A 21,411-nucleotide genomic window follows, 5' to 3' on the forward strand; every position below is an offset into this window, starting at 1 on the left:
TTTCTGTCAGTTAAGTGTGTTTACACTCTTGGTGATGTACCTTAAATGTGTGAAAATAAATAACACGGTTTACTGAGCCAGGTTGGGTAACGTGCTTAGTTTAAAGCCAGAGTGTGTATAATATTAGCAGCTATGCCACACACAATATAAATCACCAGGTCTGCTTTTCTTGAAAGAATTTTCTTTTTCCAGTGCGGGCCCTGTTTTTATAGCCTGGCCTTTATTCTTGTAAGTTCTAAAACATTTTACTCACTAAATAAATTGCTGATATCTCACAGTACAGCAGCACCCCTAAAACAAAGTCCTGTAGGACAAGGAGCAAGAGCAGCATGATCAAGATTAGGGGTTAAAGTAATTGAGACAGTTTGTCATCTTGTTTGCTGTTTGTTGTCAGACTGCACACACAGCAAATGTTTCTCAGTTGACAGTCTACCACCAACATCAGGAGCTATGAACATATGCCACCTCTTTATTAGGCTCCAAGCATAAAAATAAATCACTTCTTCCTTGTTGCAGTTTTTCAAATAAGACAAGCTAGGATTACACATAATACATGCAAGACTTTGTATATTAAAGGTATTATTTCAAAATGTGATACTTACTCCTAACTATTTCAGGCTCATATTTATATCTAATGCGGATTATTGCAGTTTTATTTTTTAAGGGTATTAAGTAAAATTAGAATTTGCTTGACAAATTGAGAACACTTGATCAGTCTGGATCCCCAGGAGTTTTAAAGCCAGCTTTTCAAGGATTGTTTCCCTCTTAAAGTGGATATATAAGTATCCCTATCCTAATGTTTGCTAGTGTTTGTCTCTGTATGTGTGTGTGTGTGTACAATTTTTGTATCATGTGTACATATATATATATACATATATGCATATATTATATTATTACTAGTTCTTATCTTTTTAATGTTATTTCTTTCTGTCAAAGGTTACCCTAATATCGTGGCAACGTACGGCCGAGGATACACTGGATTCGCACCAAGCTACAGCTACCAGTTCCCTGGTGAGTTAAAGGCTTTCTGAAAATATCTGTGTTGCAGTGTACAACCACAATCAGCAAAAATCACACATGCACAAACCCCAACACACTTACATGCACATACACAAATAAAGCGCATCATTGTACACGTCAGTCACAGGATCATTTTCAGGCTTATAAGTATGTTATGTGTCTAGCTTTCTAAACCAGCTTTTGAAAGCTGACGTATGGTGAAGTAAATTGCTTACCCCTTTTTATCCCATACTTGAACACTGCCATGACCGAACGTCTAAAATGGGAAAAGTTCTTCGTCGTCTCTGGCCCAATATATGCAAATTCGTCTGTGAAGAAGCGGAAAAATAAGTACAGCTTTGTGTAGGCAGATTTTAAAATGTGGTTCTTATAATGGAAAATGAATGAAGTCATTTTCTGCATTAAAAGTGTTGACTCAGAGTGCCGGACACTTTAATGGGAGTCCAAATGGAAGGCGTGCAGTGTGGCGGTGAGCAGCTGTACCTGTGTGCTGCAAGAGAGCCTGTGGCTCTGTGGTGCCTCACTTAGACAGGCATCCCGTCAATTTCATGCTTTATTTAGGGACTTTACACATACTTTGTTTGCCGGGCCAGACATCATTCCTTCCACTGATAAGATGGAATGGGAAATATCTCACAGCAGCTCGGGTCTCTGTAATATCTTTGTGAAATAGATTCAGGAGTAGTAAGACAGCAGGTCCAGTTGTGGCCACCTGCAGATCAGACATTTGCTGGATTTATATTTGGCCACAACAGAAAGGATCAACACCTATTCATCAGTGCGGGTGAACATGAGAAGCATACAAATGTGGGAATTAATCTGTTACACACACACAAACACACATACATATGTGTATATATAAATAACATGTTTATTTTGACAACTGATTGAATCACAAGACCAGCAATGATTTTTGTGTGTGGCATGGATCAATGACATTTACAGCGATAATTAGTATTTATCAATCCTTCATGCTGTAAGATCGTCCTAGAACATTTAGAAACTTGGCTCTACACAAAGAGTGAAAAGGGAAAGGAATGCTAAGTATTTTTTTGTATAACTCCAGTTAAACATAGATTTTTAAAATGTTTACAAATTAAGGAATATCACCTTCCCTGAGGCAGAATGTATGATCCTGTCCATGTTAAACTCAATTTAAAGAGTTTGATAAAGCTGTATGATTAAAACAGCCTCCTCTGGGCTCCCTCACTCTTGACAGGGTAATTGGAATTTTTAATGTATGAATCAAACTCCTTGTCCAAATTAAATAACCTCAGGCCAAATATTGACTAGTGTCCTTCCTTACAAAGATGTGGGAAGCATCCTCAATTTAAGATCAGAGGTTTTTTCTCACTGTACAACCTCTCTGAAACACTCCCATAAATAAATGGAGCTAGTACCAGGCAGGCTGGATCCGAGAGGTTTAAATTGTGGGCAGCATTTCAAGGCTTTTTTATACCCAGTAAACCTCAGGGGCCCACTGTTAACAGAAAAAAGTGGTTAGGCAATTGCTCAATTGTCAAGATAAAACAGTGATAAAACATTGATCAGTGATGAAACACTGAATTAAGTACAAAAACTCAGTAAGATGTACACTGAAAAAGAGAAACCAAAGCTGGCATCCTTGTAGAGTTCAAGTGTAGAACACAGAAACCAAAAGAGATGTGAAATATATGAAACCTGAGTTGTCTTTTTTTTTTCAACTTTCAGAACTCACATTTGATATCATTCACATACAGTGTATTTCTGTCTGCTGCTTACTAAACAATTTCATCATAACTCACGTCATTCTTACTTGCTTAGTAATGCACTAGAGACTTTGGCGTATTACTGATCATAAGTCAGACTATCTTCTGTTTGTCGAAAATGTGTCCATGCAAGCGAACATGGATCATAGCCACAAAAAGCAAACTTCGACACAGATGTCTGTGATCTCTAGCATAGATATCTGTAGAAATATATATAGTTACATATATTACTTTTGTGTATTTCATAATATGAAGGCTGTTGAATTTTTGACTTATGGGATTGTAGAAGTGTGTTAACAAGTCTGCCTGTGGTATTGTTTGCATCTAGAGTTAGTGCTAACATATGATAGCTCCGCTGTATGAGACATCTGCTGACTGCAGAGAGCAGTAATACTGTTGCTGGAGTAATAATGTGCCAGTAAAGACAGAAACAAGGCTGCAGGGGCAAACACATATGCAACATTTAAAAAGTAAAAAATATCTTTTTTTAAAAGTTTCACAATTGTTTTTGAGGTAGAAAATGCATCTACCCTGCATACCATCCAAGTTGATAAGAAACATTAAATAGAAAAATCCCAAAAGGTACCTTTAATTGCGGAACAGTACGTAAGGATTAGAAAATTACCTGCGTGTTCAGTATCATAAGGACCTTACATATTTTTCTGAATTACTTCTAAGGGATGGAAAGCTTAAGATTAGTTGGCACTTCTAAGAAAGAAATTTGGATTTCCACAAGAGCATGGAATTAATCTTTTCATTAAATTTCATGTTTGTCCCTTGTTTGGCCTTGTCAGAATGCATTCATGCTGATAACAGAAAGAGGATTTTGAAGAAGTGTTTGATAAAGACACCTCTGATTTTTGCTCTTTTTAGATTCCAAGCCGTATTTAATAAGCATTCCTGTAATCACAGGCTGTTTACCTCCTTGCAGCCTCGTTTCAGCATTATGCTTAAACTAAAGCTGGAACTGAATTTCAAAGATGATGCTGCATGCTGCAGGTGTAGTGACAATCAAGAAGACAATAATGTCTTCTACCTCAGAATTACAAATGGTGAGTAGGTGTAACAAATGATTAGCAACATCCCAAAGGCAGCAAGTCTTTTTTTTTTTTTAAAATTCATCAGAGCTTTTCTTCGTGATAGTGACTCCAGCGACTTAGTTGTTTACTCTGTCTACATAGCTTATTTTTCTGAGATTTACATTGATTTGTTTACTGTTGGTGTTAAGGCTCTTTGGAGAGGCTTATAACACAATGGTACACAATGACTTATGGCAGTCATCACTGTCAGATCCCATTGTGACAAAAAATAATACATTTACTCAGATTGTGCTAATGCACATAGAAGGCTTTGATGGCAAGCAGTGGTATTTCCAGTGTCAAATATTGCTGAGGGGGCTGCGATGTATGCAAATGTGATGTGTGATATGTGAGTTTCAGTTTAAAAGCCCTGGACATATGCTGAGGTTGTTACTGCCTATCAGATTTGAGTTGTACTACTGTTGTCTCATGTACTTACAAAAGAAAACAGTATTAATGCACACACCCTTGTTTCCAGGAGTAACACCTGGAATTTTGTTAATTTTTAAAATGGCAGTATTTCTGTAACTTACCTATAACGTTGAATATTACAGAACTCACTGTGATCTGCTTTATTAAAGAATTTCCCCAGATTACATTCCCAACTAGATCTAAGAGAGAAGCTATGTTTGTTTGCACTAAGCATTAAACAGTTGGCACTTTAGTGCTATCTTGTTGCTATCATCAATGGGATACATTAATAAATATGCTCTTATAGTGCAATGACAACATTGGCAGGTATCCTCTGTGACACTGTCAGAGAGCTTGGAGGGATGTCTGGGAATGTTTGTTATCAGTATCACTTACAACAGGCTAAGGTAGGTAGTTGACATGTCAGTCAAGTAGCTTCAGTTTATTTTCAACCACCGAATCTACAGTCATTTATAGAATAAGTGCACGGTACACCACATAACAACGTGTTTATGTGACATTAGATTGTTTTAACCTGACGAGGCTGCATTCTTCAATCAAATATATGCTTGTGCGCCTCTACTATCTCTCTCTGAACGAAATAACAGCTGCTCTTTATACTGCAGCTGTGGCAGGAATCAAAGTATGAAAATGCAACAGACATCAGCATTACAGAACTCGACTTAAATTATCAGACTTCAGAGCTAACATTTATCAGGCTACAAAGAGCACACTAAAATTGAAAGTATCTTTGAATTAAAATGAGGTACAAAAAGGACCTCATGTTGAGTCTATCAGACATTAAAAGCCGCACCATTCCCTAGATGCTGCAGTAAAGAACGGCTGAATGGCATAGACTTTTAGAAAAGAAGAAAATTCTAAGTTTTGCTGGTAGTAGGAGTGAGGAATTGATCTGTCTTGTTTTAGCTGATCACAGTTGCATTTTATAAAATTTTTTCTTGAATTTTATTTAGAGAAAGAGTTTAGTGACAGATTTTGCCACCTAGAAAGAAGCTACGTTCATCTCACTCTTACCTGCATTTTCATCGTGTTTTTTTTTTTTTTTTTTTTTATTCTACCTGCGTAGAGGTTACTAAATGCATGAATACCCAAGGACCCACAGTTGGATGATGAGATTTCTTGCTTTATATTTTATATTTAGATGCCTAATGGATTAGATAGGATGCTATTTTGCTCTTACTTAAACCCAACATGCAGCTGTGAGTGTGACTAGAAACAGAGAAAGCAGACAGGGCATAAGGAACATTACTGTACATTATTCTTGTTTCTATGCAACAGTCTAATTAGCATTAGCTAGCTGATAAATGTGCTATTGTATAATTCAACTTGGAGCACCCAGGGGAATATCCCAAGACGTGCTGCATTCAAATCCTGGAGTGTCTAGTCTAGAGGACCTAATATGATTAAGACACGAAAAGCCACATTCAAAGAAGTATCCTGTTTGATCCCAGTCTTACTGTACATGGAACAGTTGTCTTACTTGTCTGAGATGAACACAAGCTAAGACTGTATATAGTGAAATATCCCTGTGTTTACTCTGCACATTAAAATGCAAATAGCTAGACTTAGCTGGAAAATTGTTTTTAGCAGTAAGTGCAACTCAAGCTTATTCACAGTAGTTTATGCTCAGTGTAGTTTCTGCCAGGGGTGGCAGCAGATATAGAGGAAGAAATATGAAGAGATTTAAGAATGGTGGTATAGTCTATTGTGTGTATGAATGATGTATGAATAAGAAGCATGTCTGTATGAGGAAAATGTAATTAAAAAAAGAAAATGGTGTCTGCATGTGTGCATAATGCAAGTGAATAAGCTGGAGAAGTGAACATCAAAAGCTGGGATACACCCCTCATACATTCATATTGTACTTTCTATTGTTAACCAGTCTTGTATCAGTTCTTTTCATTACACGCACATGAATGCACAGTTGAACACACACACACACACACACACACACACACACACACACACACACACACACACACACAAAACACACATATTCGCCATATTCATACAAAGACTGAGATTCAGGAGCTGAAGGGGCTTAACCAGGAGCTTCTCTCCACTCTGCTGTCTTCTTGTGCGACTCGCTGCCTCCGCAGCCGTGCCCTCAGAGCCTCCCCTGGCATAAATGACCATTATGGCTCCATTAGGACTGCTACTAGGAGGTCATTATGCTACACTGAAAAACCACGGATGAAGATGTTAGTGGGGTCCCATCAGGAGAGAGACACAGACTGAGTGAAAGAAAGACATAACACTCAGTCATCCAGCTACTCCAGATGTCATGACAGACAAACAGCAATTCAGGTCGAGTGAGTCAGCCTCTTAAGTAGTAAAAGAACGGAGGGAAAGGATGATTAAAGAAGGGAGAGGGCAGCAGTAAGTGCAGCAAGGGTGCAATGAGGACAGAAGGGTGGGTAATTTTGGGTTACCAGTTAGCTTAACACTAAAGAGCTCCAGGCTGTTTCTAAGAAAATACTGTGCCTTGTGTGTCATTCTCACAACACATTACACTAGCCAGTGTTTGTGTGTACGTACGTGTGTGTATGCACATAGTGTTTGGATTGGTTTGTTGTATTTGGTGGATTGGTTTGTCCATCTGTTTTTCTTGTCTGGATGCCATATCCTTTTCTTGTCACAAGCTTCGTCTCTGTGAGATCTGTTTCCCCGGCAGATATGACGTGTGGGATAGCACTGCGTCTCCATCCCTGTGTATCTCCAACTCCAACAGGCAGCCATGCTTGAGACAGAACAGAACATCATACTTAAGTGATAAAAAGTGACATTTGAGAAGCCTTAAATCAGCATGGAGTTAGATCTCTGTAAAGGGGAGTGAAGTTACTTAACCCCTACTCACTTAACAGAAAGTGATTATCACTGAAATGCATGGTGTATGTATTATTTTTGTAGTTATATAGTTAAGTTATATAGTAAAGTCTGGGTCCCTCAGTTCTTGAGGATGTAAGCCGGAAACAAGGTCTATGTCAGGCTATATATAACAGACTTCAATGTTGATCCATACAGCTGTGACAGTGAAAAGAAGGCTGCTGAGCTTTTGACCCTCGTTTCCTGTTGGTGAAGACTTCAAAGGTACAAGGAGCAGCTGTCCTCTCAGCAGGCGGCATATAGGGAAACAGAGCTGCTGACCTGTGCAAGTGCGATAATGGTGACTGTTCCTGAGGACTGCATGACCCTATAAACCAGGGCAGAACCGACTGGGCATACGATAAATGTACCAGAGGTCACAGCAGCCCATTGACCTGAAACATCAGTTAGCCTTCTAGAGATCAGAAAGTGTCTGCTGTCAAGAGATGGAAATATGTTGACTATGTAGACCTTTGGACAAAGCGAGAGCGAGATTGATGGCCCGTGATAGAGACGATATGATGGTCATTTGCTGCTGTAGTTGTGTCTGGTGAAAATGGACGGATGTGGAAGATGGTGTGTGTCTTAGTATGATTCAAAGCTACATATGTGTGCAATATACAATATATTTTGCAATCTTATTCAAAAGGTAAAAGTCAAGTCCATAGTTCTGAAGCCAAGAGCCAAGATTTGCTTCATGTTTTTTTATTTTTCCTTACTTGAAATTTAGTCAGGACACACAAACAAGTGGACAAATATCTGATGTAGAGCTAAAATGAACATGAGAAAGAATTTACATATGGTGTTAATGTAAACTTGAATGTAACTTTTTATAGTGAAAGCTCTCTCTTTTCTGTAAGTTTATCACACTGTCAAAAAGTATGTTTACCAGCCAGATTACAGCTTTTAGAAGCTCCATTTACTATTGGGGGAACACCAAGTGTAGTATCCGGCTTATTAAAAGTGTGGAAGATGCCTGTTCAAACTTTCTGTCCACTGTAACTCTCTTCTTTCTGGCTTTAGTTCATTACCTCTTGTGTAGATAATGATGTAGTTTGGGACACTGAGTACAGTCATTATCAGCATATCTACAGCTCCCTCAGGTATTCAGATATCTTGTATTTTCCCATGTCAGTATACAGTACGTCTACTGCTGGAGCAGGTGGAAAAAATCATTGGCCTGAGGCTTATGAGAAACTTACCTGTGCATGCAACATTGTCCTCCATAAGACAGATCCCACTTTTTGTATGGCACACAAGAGACAAGGTGGTGGCGTAAACAGCAGTGCTATTGGTTGTACAGGTTTCAGTTGAGCTAGAGGTACACAGTAGATTGTTCCTAAGGTCCTGTGACCATCTCTCTACAAGCTGTATGAGCTGTGACCCCAGCAAGTGGTCCCACAGGCCAGAGTGAGTGCTACAGGGCTGGAAGCAGATGGCCCTCCTGATGCCACACTGACTCACAGATCGGCTTTAATTGCCAAGACTCATCATTAGCCCAATGGCTCTGTGGAGGCCGGGCCACTCCATGAGTTGCAACCCTTAAAATAGGGCCTGACGAGGACCCTTGTGATACGCTTGAATGGCCATGCACAATGCATCCTTTGCTCACACACTTTTTACACTGAAAATACACATGGGCATAAAATTGGCACAATCAAAGACTCTTCAAGGATGGCTATAAAGGCAAAAGAGGTAGAGGGGCTTTACCACAGGCCTCTCAGCCTTTCTGACTCATTGTCTCCACAGCAATGCTGACTGCACTCTCTCTCTGTCTCTCTCTCTCTCTCTCTCTCACACACACATACAGACACACACAATCACACATGGAGAGTCTCTGAGCTCCCCGGGCCATGACTCTGTTCCCAGTGACAGCAGTGAGTGTGCTGCACTGACGTCAGTGGACAGCACTGTATGTCACGCCCTGTCTACTTCAGTATGTGCAGTCATAGAGCTAGCCCGCTCCCAAATCAGCTTTGTTCTCCATTAACTGCACACAAATCTGTTTTATGTGCTTTGCTGTCAGAGGCAGACACTATAAGCTACCACTCTACTGTATGTGTTTTGGACATGGAATCGAAGCACTGGATGGATTCAACAGGTGAAGCAGCACCCCTCTCCATGGTCCTCACCGTGTTACAGGGCTGTGTTTTGATTATTATTGTTTTGTGCTAAGGTTTTACTTCTATTTCCATGTAGATGCATGGTGTACTAGTCTGCAGGCTCACATGCACACAAGTGAGGTCACGTGCATGTGTACATGTTCCTCCACGGGTGTATGAGCACCTATTTCTACAATACCAGTTACTGCCTTCTGACTCAGGAAATGCTGAAGGGCTGGCTATTTCCTGAAAGTGGAAGAGGAGGCTCACCTTTTTTGTCCAGTTCTTAACTCACCCTGGGACAGCAAACACATCCTCACGCACTGAAGCTGGCAAACAGTCTGCCATGGAGACCTACAGTCTAGGTTCCTGTGGTGGAGAAGATGAGCTGCTGTAAGAGGCAGAGTGGCAACACTAAAGCTCATTATGCCTTGACTGTTGAGCTGCTGGTCTTAGAAATGAAACTTGAGCTGCCCTGCCTTGTATATGTCTGCCACCTTTGGACACTGCTGGAGACCAGCAGGAGAACAGAAAAGCAGCACAGACATGGAAGTAGTCAGAGGAGTACAATATGTGTGTCTGCGAGACATGCTCTGTCTCTACTGCCTGTTGTTTTGATGCCACCCACTGTTCGAGAGCTCCAGGCCCAGAGAGTCGGGTACTTGCTAGTCTCTATCCAGCTGCCCCCTCCTTTCTCCCTGTCCCTCCATCCCTCCCTCCTGCTGACTGTGCTAATAGCTCTCCAGTTGCTCTCATCCACTCTTTCCCTAGTGTATAAACACATGCAAACATACACAGGCCCCGTCACATTTTTGCACATTTAGATATTTGATTAGACTAGATAGATTCATTAATAAATAGAAAAAAATGCCATATTTACCAACCAATCTACAATCAGTAATTCGCTTTTAGATTTTAAGTTTCTTACAAATCAGAACCAAAAACTAACTGTCTAATTTACAGAAATAAACAGCCCTTTATTTACAGACCTCTGTTGACCAAAGCTTCTTTGTCAGCAATTGCAGCTTAATTGCAGCTTAGAGCTTTACTTTATTTTATTGTTTTAATGTTGTCCACATCTATCCCTCACCTCCATTTTATCGGAAGTCTACAGTAAGTTCTCACAGACTTAGTGCCTTTGTTTTTGTCCTGACATGCAGTGTGAATCATGGGGCTTCATATACACAGGTGTGCACTTCTAAACCATGTCCAATCAATTCAGTTTGCCACAGCTGGACGCCAATCACGGTCTAGACACAGCTCAAGGATAATTAAAGCAAACAGCATGCACCTGACCACAATTTGGAGTCCCACAGCAAAAGGCCTGAATACTTTTATAAATGAGAGATTCAAGTTTTTGATTTCTAATAAATTATTTGCAAAAATTCTAAAAATGTGTTTTCACTTTGCCATTATGGGTAAGTGAGTGTAGATTGATACCAGTTGTACCCATTTAAGGAGTGTGAATACCTCTTGAAGCTGCTGTACATGTTTGCATATATTCATAATCATGGCACAGATTTCTACATGCTGGTATTCTTTGTTGAAACATTGTTTACAGCGCTAGTAATCAAGTGGAAGCTAATTTATTTTGCAGTACTATTTTTGGGTCATTCCACATTTTACCCTACTTGCCCCATGAATCTAGAGCAGTGCTAGAATGTGTTGCTGCAGCACATGGAGTTAAAATATAATACATCTGTTAGTTTTTGGCTCTTAAATCATGAATAAACAATGGGAAAGCATCTACAATACAGCACGCTTCTTCTTCTTCTTCTTGTGTTATTATAACTAACGTTCCTACGTTTTTTTCACTGTGAACACATCATCTGCATTTTCAACTCAGCACTGATCTGCAAGCACGTATTTAACTTGAACACTTAATGCACTCACTTTCATGTGAGAAAACCTGAAATTACCCTCCTTCATCATTCATCTGTCGCCTTCACTACCTCCCTCAGAACTGGGAGATGGGCATTAAAATGCATAAAAAATTAAGGCTGTTTACTTGGACACTAATGAGAGGAGGCTTAAGTAGTCTACTTTAATTAGTATGATTGGCTCCAAGGGGACCACACAGACAGGGCCATAACAACTGATTCACTCAGAGCTCACAGGACCTTTTCATAGTCTCTTGAGTGTCAGAGCTGATGTCAGAAGAGATTGCACTGCAGAGACATGTTGCCTTTACTGATCCCAGGTTGGAAAGGAGCACTGCAGTTAAATGCACTGAAGCAGACCATTACATAAGCACCACTGCAAGGTCAGACATCTGTGTCCTCCCTGTCTCTTCTCTATTTAAGCCACTATCACAAACCGCTTTGGTGTCGAGGCTGAGAACCATGACACTGTCCCATTCACAAACTAGTTTCACTGTCTCAGAATCACAAAAATGATTTAAATGTTTTCTCTTATCACATTTTTTTCTAAGGCTTGACTACAACAATTCTATTAATATTGAGGCTTGCATGGAGGCAGAATATGTTTAAATCAGTTCTGCAGCATGGGGCCAGTTTTCTTTTTACCAAAGTGCATTGAAAGGGCTAGAAAAAAGATTTTGAAAATGTGGCCACACTTCAATAAAGACCCTAGTTTGTCCTTTTTGATGTTGCCGTGCAATTCGGGTACAAGAGAACGGCGCTCTTATCACTGAGAAGTGAAGTGGAAGACAGTGAGCTTTTCCTGAGCTCACTATAGCACCTCACAACATCACAGTCAGCTGTAGCGCATGTGTGCAGGGTTTGCAGTTTTAAAGGCTGGAGGTATTTCGAGATTGAGGATACTGGGAGTAGCATAGTAATAAAACATAAAAAGTATTTATATTCATTCTAATATATAATAATTAATGACTGATTATTCATTGAGGGGTAAGGTTATCCAGTATGCATTATGGAGGAGCTGGCAATCTGCAATTTAGTTTGCTACATTTGACAGACAACAGAATAAGTATGAAGATCGCTTTTCAGTTGAAGGGCTCTGGGTCGAGCCCCCTTGTCAGAAGAGAAGCTAAAGTGTCCTTGAGAAAATCACTCAGTCCATAGTAGCTCCGGTGAAGCTGCTCTGTAGCTCAGCATCACCTCCCCTCTGACCTTCACGCATGCTGATCACATTATATGTTTACCATCTCAGTGGTATGGGGCTTCACGAGACCTCTCTCCCCCGTGAGCAAACAGATGGATATCATTGTGTAGTATCATTTCAGAATAAACTGCAATTTATACATTTCTCTTCAACCTCAGTACATGATTATCTCCTATAAAGGGCCTGAGCATTTTTCCTGCAACCTGATGGATTTTGGTTCTTTGTGTTTCTGAAAGGTTACCCATTTGAAATTTTGCCAAACATATCTCTTTCCTGGCCTCATCATTGCGCTTGAAGGTATAAGATGCGTGTGCAGTTATTGCCATAAAGCCAGGCTTTCCTAAGCTCTGGGCTCACTCCACTTCTGTAATTGACTTTTTCTCTCCCCATTTAGAAGCCACAGAGTCTTAATGGCAAAAGATCAGTGTGCCAAATACTTTCATTAGATACAGAAACCTTTACCTTTGGCAAAAATAGTCATGGCTTAAACAAAGAGACACACACATCAATGGTACACATAGTGAAGACATACTGTATGATCCTATCAGTGAGAAACCAAAAATGGACTGTTCTTGTATTCTCAACAGATTGTAAAGAAGTTGGAGAGCTTGATGTTGTTAGCCCTGTGCTGTCAATGTAGGTAGCACAAGCGAAAGCTTAGATTTTTTTTTTTAGTATTATTCTGACTTACAGTCTGTTCACATGGCACTATATATGCACAAACAATTATTCTGATTAAAGGTGTACTCCAGTGATTTAGCTTTGCACTTCCATGGAATCAAAATTGATGCAGCATAGACCTGGGATATCCTGATTTTAGTCCTATTATGAGTCAAGCTTCAAAAAACACTGGATCTTACAATTCCTATGATGTAACTTGACAGTGTATTTCATTAGCTCACCCCAGTGTGAGAAATTTCCATTAGTCTCCAAGCTCAAGTTGAAATAACCTTTAATGACATCACTGGAGTTGCTTTATGCGTTTTGAGCAAACCATTTAAAGTCACAAAAAATATTATTTAACTCTTTTCACAGAGCCTGGTGTGTGAAATTGATGGCATGCCACTTTAAGGATGTAGTTAAATTAATGTGACATGTAAGATAACAGCATCCCAAGTTTAAATCACTTGTATAATGTTGAAATACCAAAAGCTAATAGAGAAAAAGATTCAAAGTTGGTATGGATGGATTTACAAAGCATCTTTGTGAAAGTGCTTGTTGTTAAAAGGTTGTTATATGCCATTAGCCTGTTGAATTTAGTGTAGTCTTAGTCTTTCCAGTCTAGGCTTTCTGTTTCAAACACCCTACTTGGCTTCCTGTTCTCCGTGTGACCTTTGTGGTGTGTGCAGAGAATCCAAACAGAGGAAGAAACCAGACATACACACAGCATAATTCATTTGAATGATTGACAAGAAACCCAGCTCTGTTAATCAAGTTATGGTTACTGTAATTAGGACCTTAATGTGAGTAAGATAACTTGTTTAAGGTGTTTGCATGAGAGTTGCAATAATATGTGTATTGCATTAGTCTGGTTATAATTGAATTACTGGTGTGCATGTAAATGCCCTTCCTCTCTCACTCTCTCTCCCTCTCTCTCTCACTGGCTTACTCCCAGACACCAGTGTATTTTATGTGAGGGGGAATCTCTGTGTGTGCTGTAGGTCTCCACTGATCAGAGGAGAGGTGAGACATGAGCATGTGTGCAGCAGTTCATATGAAAGCCACCTGGCTCTCACCATCTCTGTGATTTATGCCTTTGATAACAACAACCTAGAGATGCTTTCAACAACAACAAAGTAGCGCTGAAGGATGACAACAATGGGACACTTGTCAGTCGAGAGATGAAAAGATGTCTTGCTAGGTGGCTGTCTCTTTTGTAACTTTGATATATTTTATTCTTTTGTTTTGTTTATTTGTCTCAATATCCTTCCCAATATATTATGAAAGGTTATTGATGAAGCAGAATGTGAACTGACTCCATTTCCATCTCTGACAGAATGCCTCCCTCCTCCTGTGAGAAGGTGGCAGTGTGCTTCATTGCCTCTACTGTGACTTATCAACAGACTTATTTCCGCTGCCTTGTCTTTCTCGCTGTGACACAGTGACAGAGACAGATACAGGAAAAACCAGACGCCTTCTGTATGATTTCTTTTATTTTTCTCAGAGAGGAACCTGGTTTACAATGAAATAAAAATAATGAGTGAAATTTTTTAAAAAAAAATGTTTAAATAAACTTGGCTAAACTTTGTTTCTAAAATTATCACAACATATCAATAGTCCATCTAAGTAAATTTTGGCTGTGGCTGTTTCAATTAAAATATACAGTATATGTTTACAGTAGAAGCAAAGCTGGTTACTGCACTTGACTGCACTTTTGGTTACTATTACTTTGAAATAAAGTAAAAGTATTTTTACATATTTTTATTGTGACATTTTATAAGATATTATGCAGTTTTCATGTGTATTACAAGAAAAATATAATAATAATTTCCTAAAATATGATGTAGCACTGTACAGAGACTACTGTACAAAGTTAAAAAGTATGATTTATCAATACAATCGACACAATTCAAAATAAATGCTTTACTTAGTTTTTATAGCATCTATATCTGGTTTTATATATATGTGGTTATCTCTTTATTACCTAATAATGAAAATTGTTAGTTGATGCACCAGTTTTATGGGTGTGTTTTAACTGCATAATTTTTTGTGATTTACTGGGTACAAGCGATTGAGATTATTTTTCCATTCATAAGAACTATTTTCCAATGTTGCCATTTGCATTCATTTTGGAGATGTGGAATGATAGGACTACTGTACAGTAGATATGGCTATTGTCTTTTACCTGTTCTTACTTTTTATAGTTTCACTTCGGGAGATATTCACTGAATCCCATGAGAATGAATTGGACACCTGTCTTGGCCTTATTTCTCTCAGTTTCTCATTCTTTTTGTCCTTTTTTCCCCTTTGTCTTACTCGTCTACTGATGTGGCCCCTGTCCTTCTGTGTTCATCTGCCTCACTCCATCTGTCTGCCATCACCATTGTCTGTACCTGCAGGCTGAAATTCACCGGCCTCTTTCCCAAAACAAGCTATTGTGTAAAGAAACTTTACATTAGCCAGAAAGCTAGCCCATATTAATACCTGTCAATATTTTTGCTGTCTTGTGACAACGTTAGACTAAAATGAATATTAATTAATACTAAAATGTGGGCATACAGTCTCCATAGAAGCATCAGCTGTCCCCTGGCTCCTCCTGTGCATTAGATAGTTGACAGTCTTCTTACAGCAGAAACAAGTGGAGTGCTCTGTGACTGATGAGACTCCTCTGTCAATGACGGGGGAGCTTGCTGCTGGCAGTTTCGGGCCAAAGAACAGTACAGATTATATTAACATCAGTCAAGCTGTTGTCAAACTGTTAGGACATAAATAGGACCTTATTGATGCATAATGCAACAACTTTTCATTGTGAGGTTTCCTGAGTAATGAGATCAGAAAGTGAGCTTGTAGCTTAAAAAGGCAGTATGCCAAAAAAAAGATATGCAGAAATGTATCAGATATCCCAATGTGGAAGAACAGTTAGAGGCAGTGTTTGTTTTAGATTTTTTTTTAAGTTTTTTTTCTACAGTGAAGGTCATAAAAAAGGTCATTAAAGGATTAGTTCAAATTAATTACATCAGCTATTTGGTCATGATTTAGGTAAGAAATCATCTGAACAATCACAGCATCTCTTTTTCTCTCCTTTAGAAGGAATATGATATTCAGCAAGGTGCTCTGACAGTTATGTAAAGGAGAAAATAAAGCTTTTGACCTGTTCCATGCACGCAGGTGGTGTAAGCGAAAGTCCCAAGAAATCTTGACACAAAAATTGCACAGTGTTGTTTGATCACTGACACTGCCCCCACTGTGTCTCTCCTCCTGCTTCAGTACAGTCAAGTTCACAGAGACTCACAAAGTATAGGTGCAGGTAGGAAAGGACTGGTGTGCACCCAAGAAAAATGCCACTTTACTTTCATAAACCACCATGTGCTATGCACTGTCATGAAAATAGAGGCTTTATGTGCTTTGGATGCACACTGTGCTATCTCAGCACAGAGCTGACTAAAGTTTAGAAGTAGAGAACGATATAGATGCATATAGGTATATACTGTATGTATATATAGATGCATCTAAGGTATGAATGCAGTACTGTAAGCAGTGGAAATGGGATAAATACAAAAACACAAGTTAATGTAAAATATGTGAGGACATAGAACACAAAGCCTGTCACTGATTTTTTTTGTAGATAAATTGAATGAATTACTACATTGAATTTCTGTTGAAATTTATAGCTGTTTTTGTAGTAAGTAGGAATATTCTTTATGTTATTTAGAAAAATGCTGTTATTTTCCTTGGATTTGTGACAGTCCTCTTCTCCCTTTTGTGTGCACTCCTGAAGATGGCTGAATTTCTGTGCTGCAAGCTTGAGGAGAGAAAGCTGAGGACAGTTCCCCGGAGTCCGGACACCAAGGCCCTCGGGCCTCCACAGCTCATAAACAGATGTGTCCTTGTCCCCAGCCAAGCGCAGCCACTCAAGTGGCAAAGCAGGGCCCAATAATTGTGAAGAATTGAAAGCTAAATATTGGCTTTATCTCCTCAGTAATAAAAGGGCCATGAAATTGATTTAATGCTGCAGCGCTTCTCTTGGGTGGCTTCTTACAGCGTGAGCACAAAACAATGAGCAGCAGCCATCTATTAATTAACCTACCTAATCCTGCAAAGTTAATCTCTCACCACAACTTTGCCCGCAACTAACTTCCAAGCCAGTGGGTCTATTGGGGGTGTCATGACAATGGCAGCGAGGGGAAGATAGATTCAGCACTTAGGAAAGGAGAGAGAGGAGGGAAAAAAAGGTGCTGCATGAACCACTGTTCCGCTCAGCAATTGTGGGGACATTGTAAGTGGAAGTACAGTGCTATATAGCCATCATTAGCATACTATCAGGGTTGATTTGTGTTTTTGTGAGAAGAGGCAGAGAATATCATTTGAGCTGTTGGAATCGGTTTCTGGTGAGGTTGCAGCGGCATAAATGTGGCTGATAGTTGCCTTTTTGTTGTCATTTTTATATTCTTTCTTCCTTGTCACCATGCCGCCTTGGCCCTTATTCTCTCCTGAGCTGTTAAATAGTTGGGAGGAAAAGCAGTATTTCTTTCTCTTCTTCACCTGGCTGCCAGTCGCAGCATGACAGCACCTCACACCCAACATTCATGGTCATATTGTGTCGACAGAGTTGTGAATTACCTCCTTCTCAGCCGGCTGATGAAAAGCTATGTGTTTTTCTCTTTGGCTGCGGCTCGTCTGACCCTGCCCTCTCACCTCCTCCCCCTCCCTGCTTCTCATCAGTCTTTTTATGTGAGCCCCCTCTTCGTCGAGCAGCGGCGCAAGCCTGGCTCAGAAAATAGGTCACCTGCTGGTGCTCCTCTTACCTCCACAGCATTCAAAGAAATAATCCTCTGAGGTGTCCTGTGCCATTTTGTAACGTCTGAACCTCAGTCTCCAGAATGTGGCCAGAATATAGAAATAAACACACACATGTGCACACATTCATCTAAAAAGTAGATTCCAATTGAGGGAGTATGGAAATCATTTTATTCCTGGTGAGGAAAGAATTTCCTGTGGAGATAATTTTTAGGAAGCTGATTAGACATAGACGGTGTTGAGCCCAGAGTGAGGAATCTCATCACCACAACTAATGACATGCCATTCCTGTGCTGAGAGAGGATCCCAGGCCCTGGGCACAGACTAGCCTCTGTCAGCTACCTCTAGCTACTGTGTTCATTAGAGGCCAACAATGTAATTACAATTCACAGATACTGGCTTAATTATAGACTGATTATTAAGGTGATACTTGCTGGAATGATCAGACCCTAAAGAAGTGGATTTATATTCACATGATATTAAAGTGTTTATTTTATCAATGAATCATGAACTGACAATTCGGACAGATTTATGAATGCATATTCAAACAAGCTTGAAGCTTAAAAAATCGCAGCGTCGGAGGACTAGAAATGTTTACATAAGGAGAAACAAACACAAGAGACATGTTCAGTCTTCATATGAGCTGACAGATTGAAATCTCTTTCAATGGCAAATCATCCAACAGATGTCTCCATCTGATTATGGGAGAGTTTTGGGGGTTTTTTCGGATATATATCTTCCAACTGAATAGCCAAACAAAAAATGTCTAATACCTTACCTCTTGCATTACAGTGATTCCATAGAAACTCCTGAACAAAATGCAAGAATAGTCCCCAGAGGTAGGGCTATTATTCCTCTGTCTCTGCTGCTCAGAAGTGGTTATAATCTTTCATCCAAGGCATGTGACATAAACACCCCTCAGAGCCCAATTCTTTTACTAATATAATCAGCGGCTTGATGAATTGCAAACACACCCAAAGTCAGTTTACTCACAGGTTTATACCATAGATGAATACAAATTTGCCCCTCTTCAGTCTGACAGGAATCTATTATGGAAAAAAATAAAGCATATTAATTCAAAGTACATATTGTAATAATGATTATGAAGGCCTCATGAATCTCCTTCTGAATGGATGAAATAGTTTTACCACATTTATAAAATTTAATTTACAGGAATCAATTTATTTAATCTGTATGTTTGCTGAGTTAACCAGTTACACAAGTCATGACTCGAAGGTGCACTTCACTTTAGGTCTTTTTTTTCTCTTTTTCGTTATCTTAAACATCTGTACTTTTTCTTGCTTGTAGCTCTTCTTCTGTTTCTATGAGGATGAATGGGTCTGTGGGGTTTTGAATATCACAGTGAGTTCTGTGAGAGTCTGCTGATAGATTTTGCCCTGACATGAGCCCCCATCTCTGACAGCTATAGTTTTATTCTGTAGCTCAGCGCTGGTTTCAACATTCTCCTGTAGCTCTCATACTCATTCATGTGCAAGAAGTGATGCACGTGTGTGTATGTGCCTGCAGGCTTCCCAGCGACAGCATACGGACCGGTGGCGGCGGCGGCGGCAGTAGCAGCGGCGCGTGGCTCAGGTAGGGGGGCCCGTGGAAGAGGCGGCTACTTGGCGTACCCACAGAGCACAGGGCCAGGTAAACGCTCTGTCCATGTTCTGTGTGGCTGCTGCTCTCTCCAACTTCTCCTGCTCTGCTTCTCCCCATAGACATAGTCCCCCGCGCCCCCACGCACACACTTGGACAAACCTTTGTTTCGACTGACAGCCTGATATATGCATAAAATAAAGGTTTTAACTAAAATCTGTAAACATATACATGGTTCTTAACCAACAAATTTAACTCACTTAAAACCATAATCTGCACTTTCAGCTCCAACCACGTGACCCACTTATTAACATATCCCAGCCCTTCTGGATCCAAAAACATAATGTTCCTCAGCCGGCAGGAGGTTTTGTTTCCAAACAATAGTCCTTGGTATTACAAAAGGGTACTTGAGGGCTCATGGGGTCAAAGCAAAATGAGATAAATTATAATTTGAATTAGATTTATTCATTATAATGTAGCCCAGTTTATTCTAGGAAAAAAAACCTTTTGCATGAAAGCTCTTAAAACTAAACTTTAATTAGGTGAGACGTCCGCATTTGAAGCTTTTGAGGGTTCTGTGTCAATCTAGATCACATGAAACGTTGCACACTGTCTTTGTGCAAAGGTGGAGTGTCCCTTGAAATAATAGTAAGTAGAAACCTGTAGTGTGTACTAAGTAGTATGTAGTAGTAGTAGTAGTCAATAAGTTTACACTAAAGTCCGTCATTTTCTTCATTTCTATTATTTTTCTTTTTCGTAAACATTTCCAATCCATGTCGCTGTTATACAGGCTTATATTTATCATACTGTTGCATTTGAGTAAATTCAAAAGTTGAAAGATAATGGTTAATATATAGTTAGTATATAAGGTAGTATATAAAAATGTCTGTGGACATTAATTTAAAAAAAATACTGACTCCAAAAAAGCAATTTACAGTGCAAACTTTATTCTCATACAGTACAAGCAAATGTCTGTCAGGAGATTTGTACCAAAAATAGGATGCAGGTTTCTGTCTGTCTAAAATACAGCATTGATTTAGTTGTCGGCTTCATTTAGACACCCTGCTTTTTTCCCCACTTACAACTGTAGATCATTCAATAGCTGTCAATAATAGCTCCCTTGACTGAACACACAGCCTCCAGGCTTTAGGGAAGAGTGGCTTTCCTAATCAGACATACTATTAGACACTTGTTGGAGAAAATCTGTTTTAATTGTAACTCAGATGTTGTCCAGTCTGTGCCGTCGCTCGCAGATATAAAGTCCGAAAACGTGCCGTTAACTGTCGTGCTGTGACGTCCACACTGGCTGGCAACTGGTTATAGAGAAAGCAAACTACCTGCATGTGTAGACACAAGCAGACAAACAAATGAACCCACATGTCCTCATTTGAACTTAATTCAACTCAACACAGGGAACACTGGAAGCCATTTAGATGCTCTTTCTTTCACATCAGGCTATTTGAATTTTCATTTTCAAAACAAACAATTTTCCCAACACTTGCAATGAACATCACTAAGAAGCAGGAATGTTGATTTGGGGTTAGCAGCAGCCAGGAAGCAAGAGACGTGATGGAAACCATCATGTACAGTTTAATTCTGACAGCTGCAAAGGGAAGGGAGACAAGTAAATGATTATGACCAGGAGGTAAGAGGAGGGGAGAAGATTGAGGGTTAGCGTGGCAAACAGTGACATCATGGGCCTGTTTTAGAGTACTTAAACAGCCATGAGGCAGTTTAAAGAAATATCACTCAGTGAAATCTCCATGCTTCATCAGTATATGGCAGAATCTGTCTGCAAAGAATATTATCATAATAATGGCAACAAATATGGAATATGGATGTGATTTCACTGAACTCATAAAATGTCTGTAGGCTGTTACTGAAATCAGCCGTATCCTTTTTTATTGTTACCATTTATTAACTGTTCTGTTCTCTAGATAAAAACTTCACAAGTGCATCATGAAAATATAACAAGTGCAGTTCTTTGCTCTGTGGTTCATGGCTTCAGTGTGGAATCAAAATGGTTTA

General features: G+C 39.6%; 1 protein-coding gene across 12 annotated transcripts in view; it reads left to right on the forward strand.

Annotated features, from left to right (window-relative positions):
• The window catches only part of LOC113143332 (RNA-binding protein Musashi homolog 2-like), a 208,585-nt gene that overhangs the window by 166,872 nt on the left and 20,302 nt on the right, over positions 1 to 21,411 (forward strand). For 6 of the 12 annotated variants that reach the window (XM_026328889.2, XM_026328893.2, XM_026328892.2 and 3 more), the window contains exons 10-11: positions 937 to 1,011; positions 19,312 to 19,434. In XM_026328889.2, the coding sequence (XP_026184674.1) occupies positions 937 to 1,011; positions 19,312 to 19,434 (198 nt within the window). The remainder of the gene's footprint in view (positions 1 to 936; positions 1,012 to 19,311; positions 19,435 to 21,411) is intronic. The other 6 variants (XM_026328894.2, XM_026328895.2, XM_026328899.2 and 3 more) reach the window with 2 other exon arrangements.

The sequence above is a fragment of the Mastacembelus armatus genome, chromosome 14 (assembly GCF_900324485.2).
Source record: "Mastacembelus armatus chromosome 14, fMasArm1.2, whole genome shotgun sequence".
In the NCBI taxonomy this organism is placed as follows: Eukaryota; Metazoa; Chordata; class Actinopteri; order Synbranchiformes; family Mastacembelidae; genus Mastacembelus; species Mastacembelus armatus.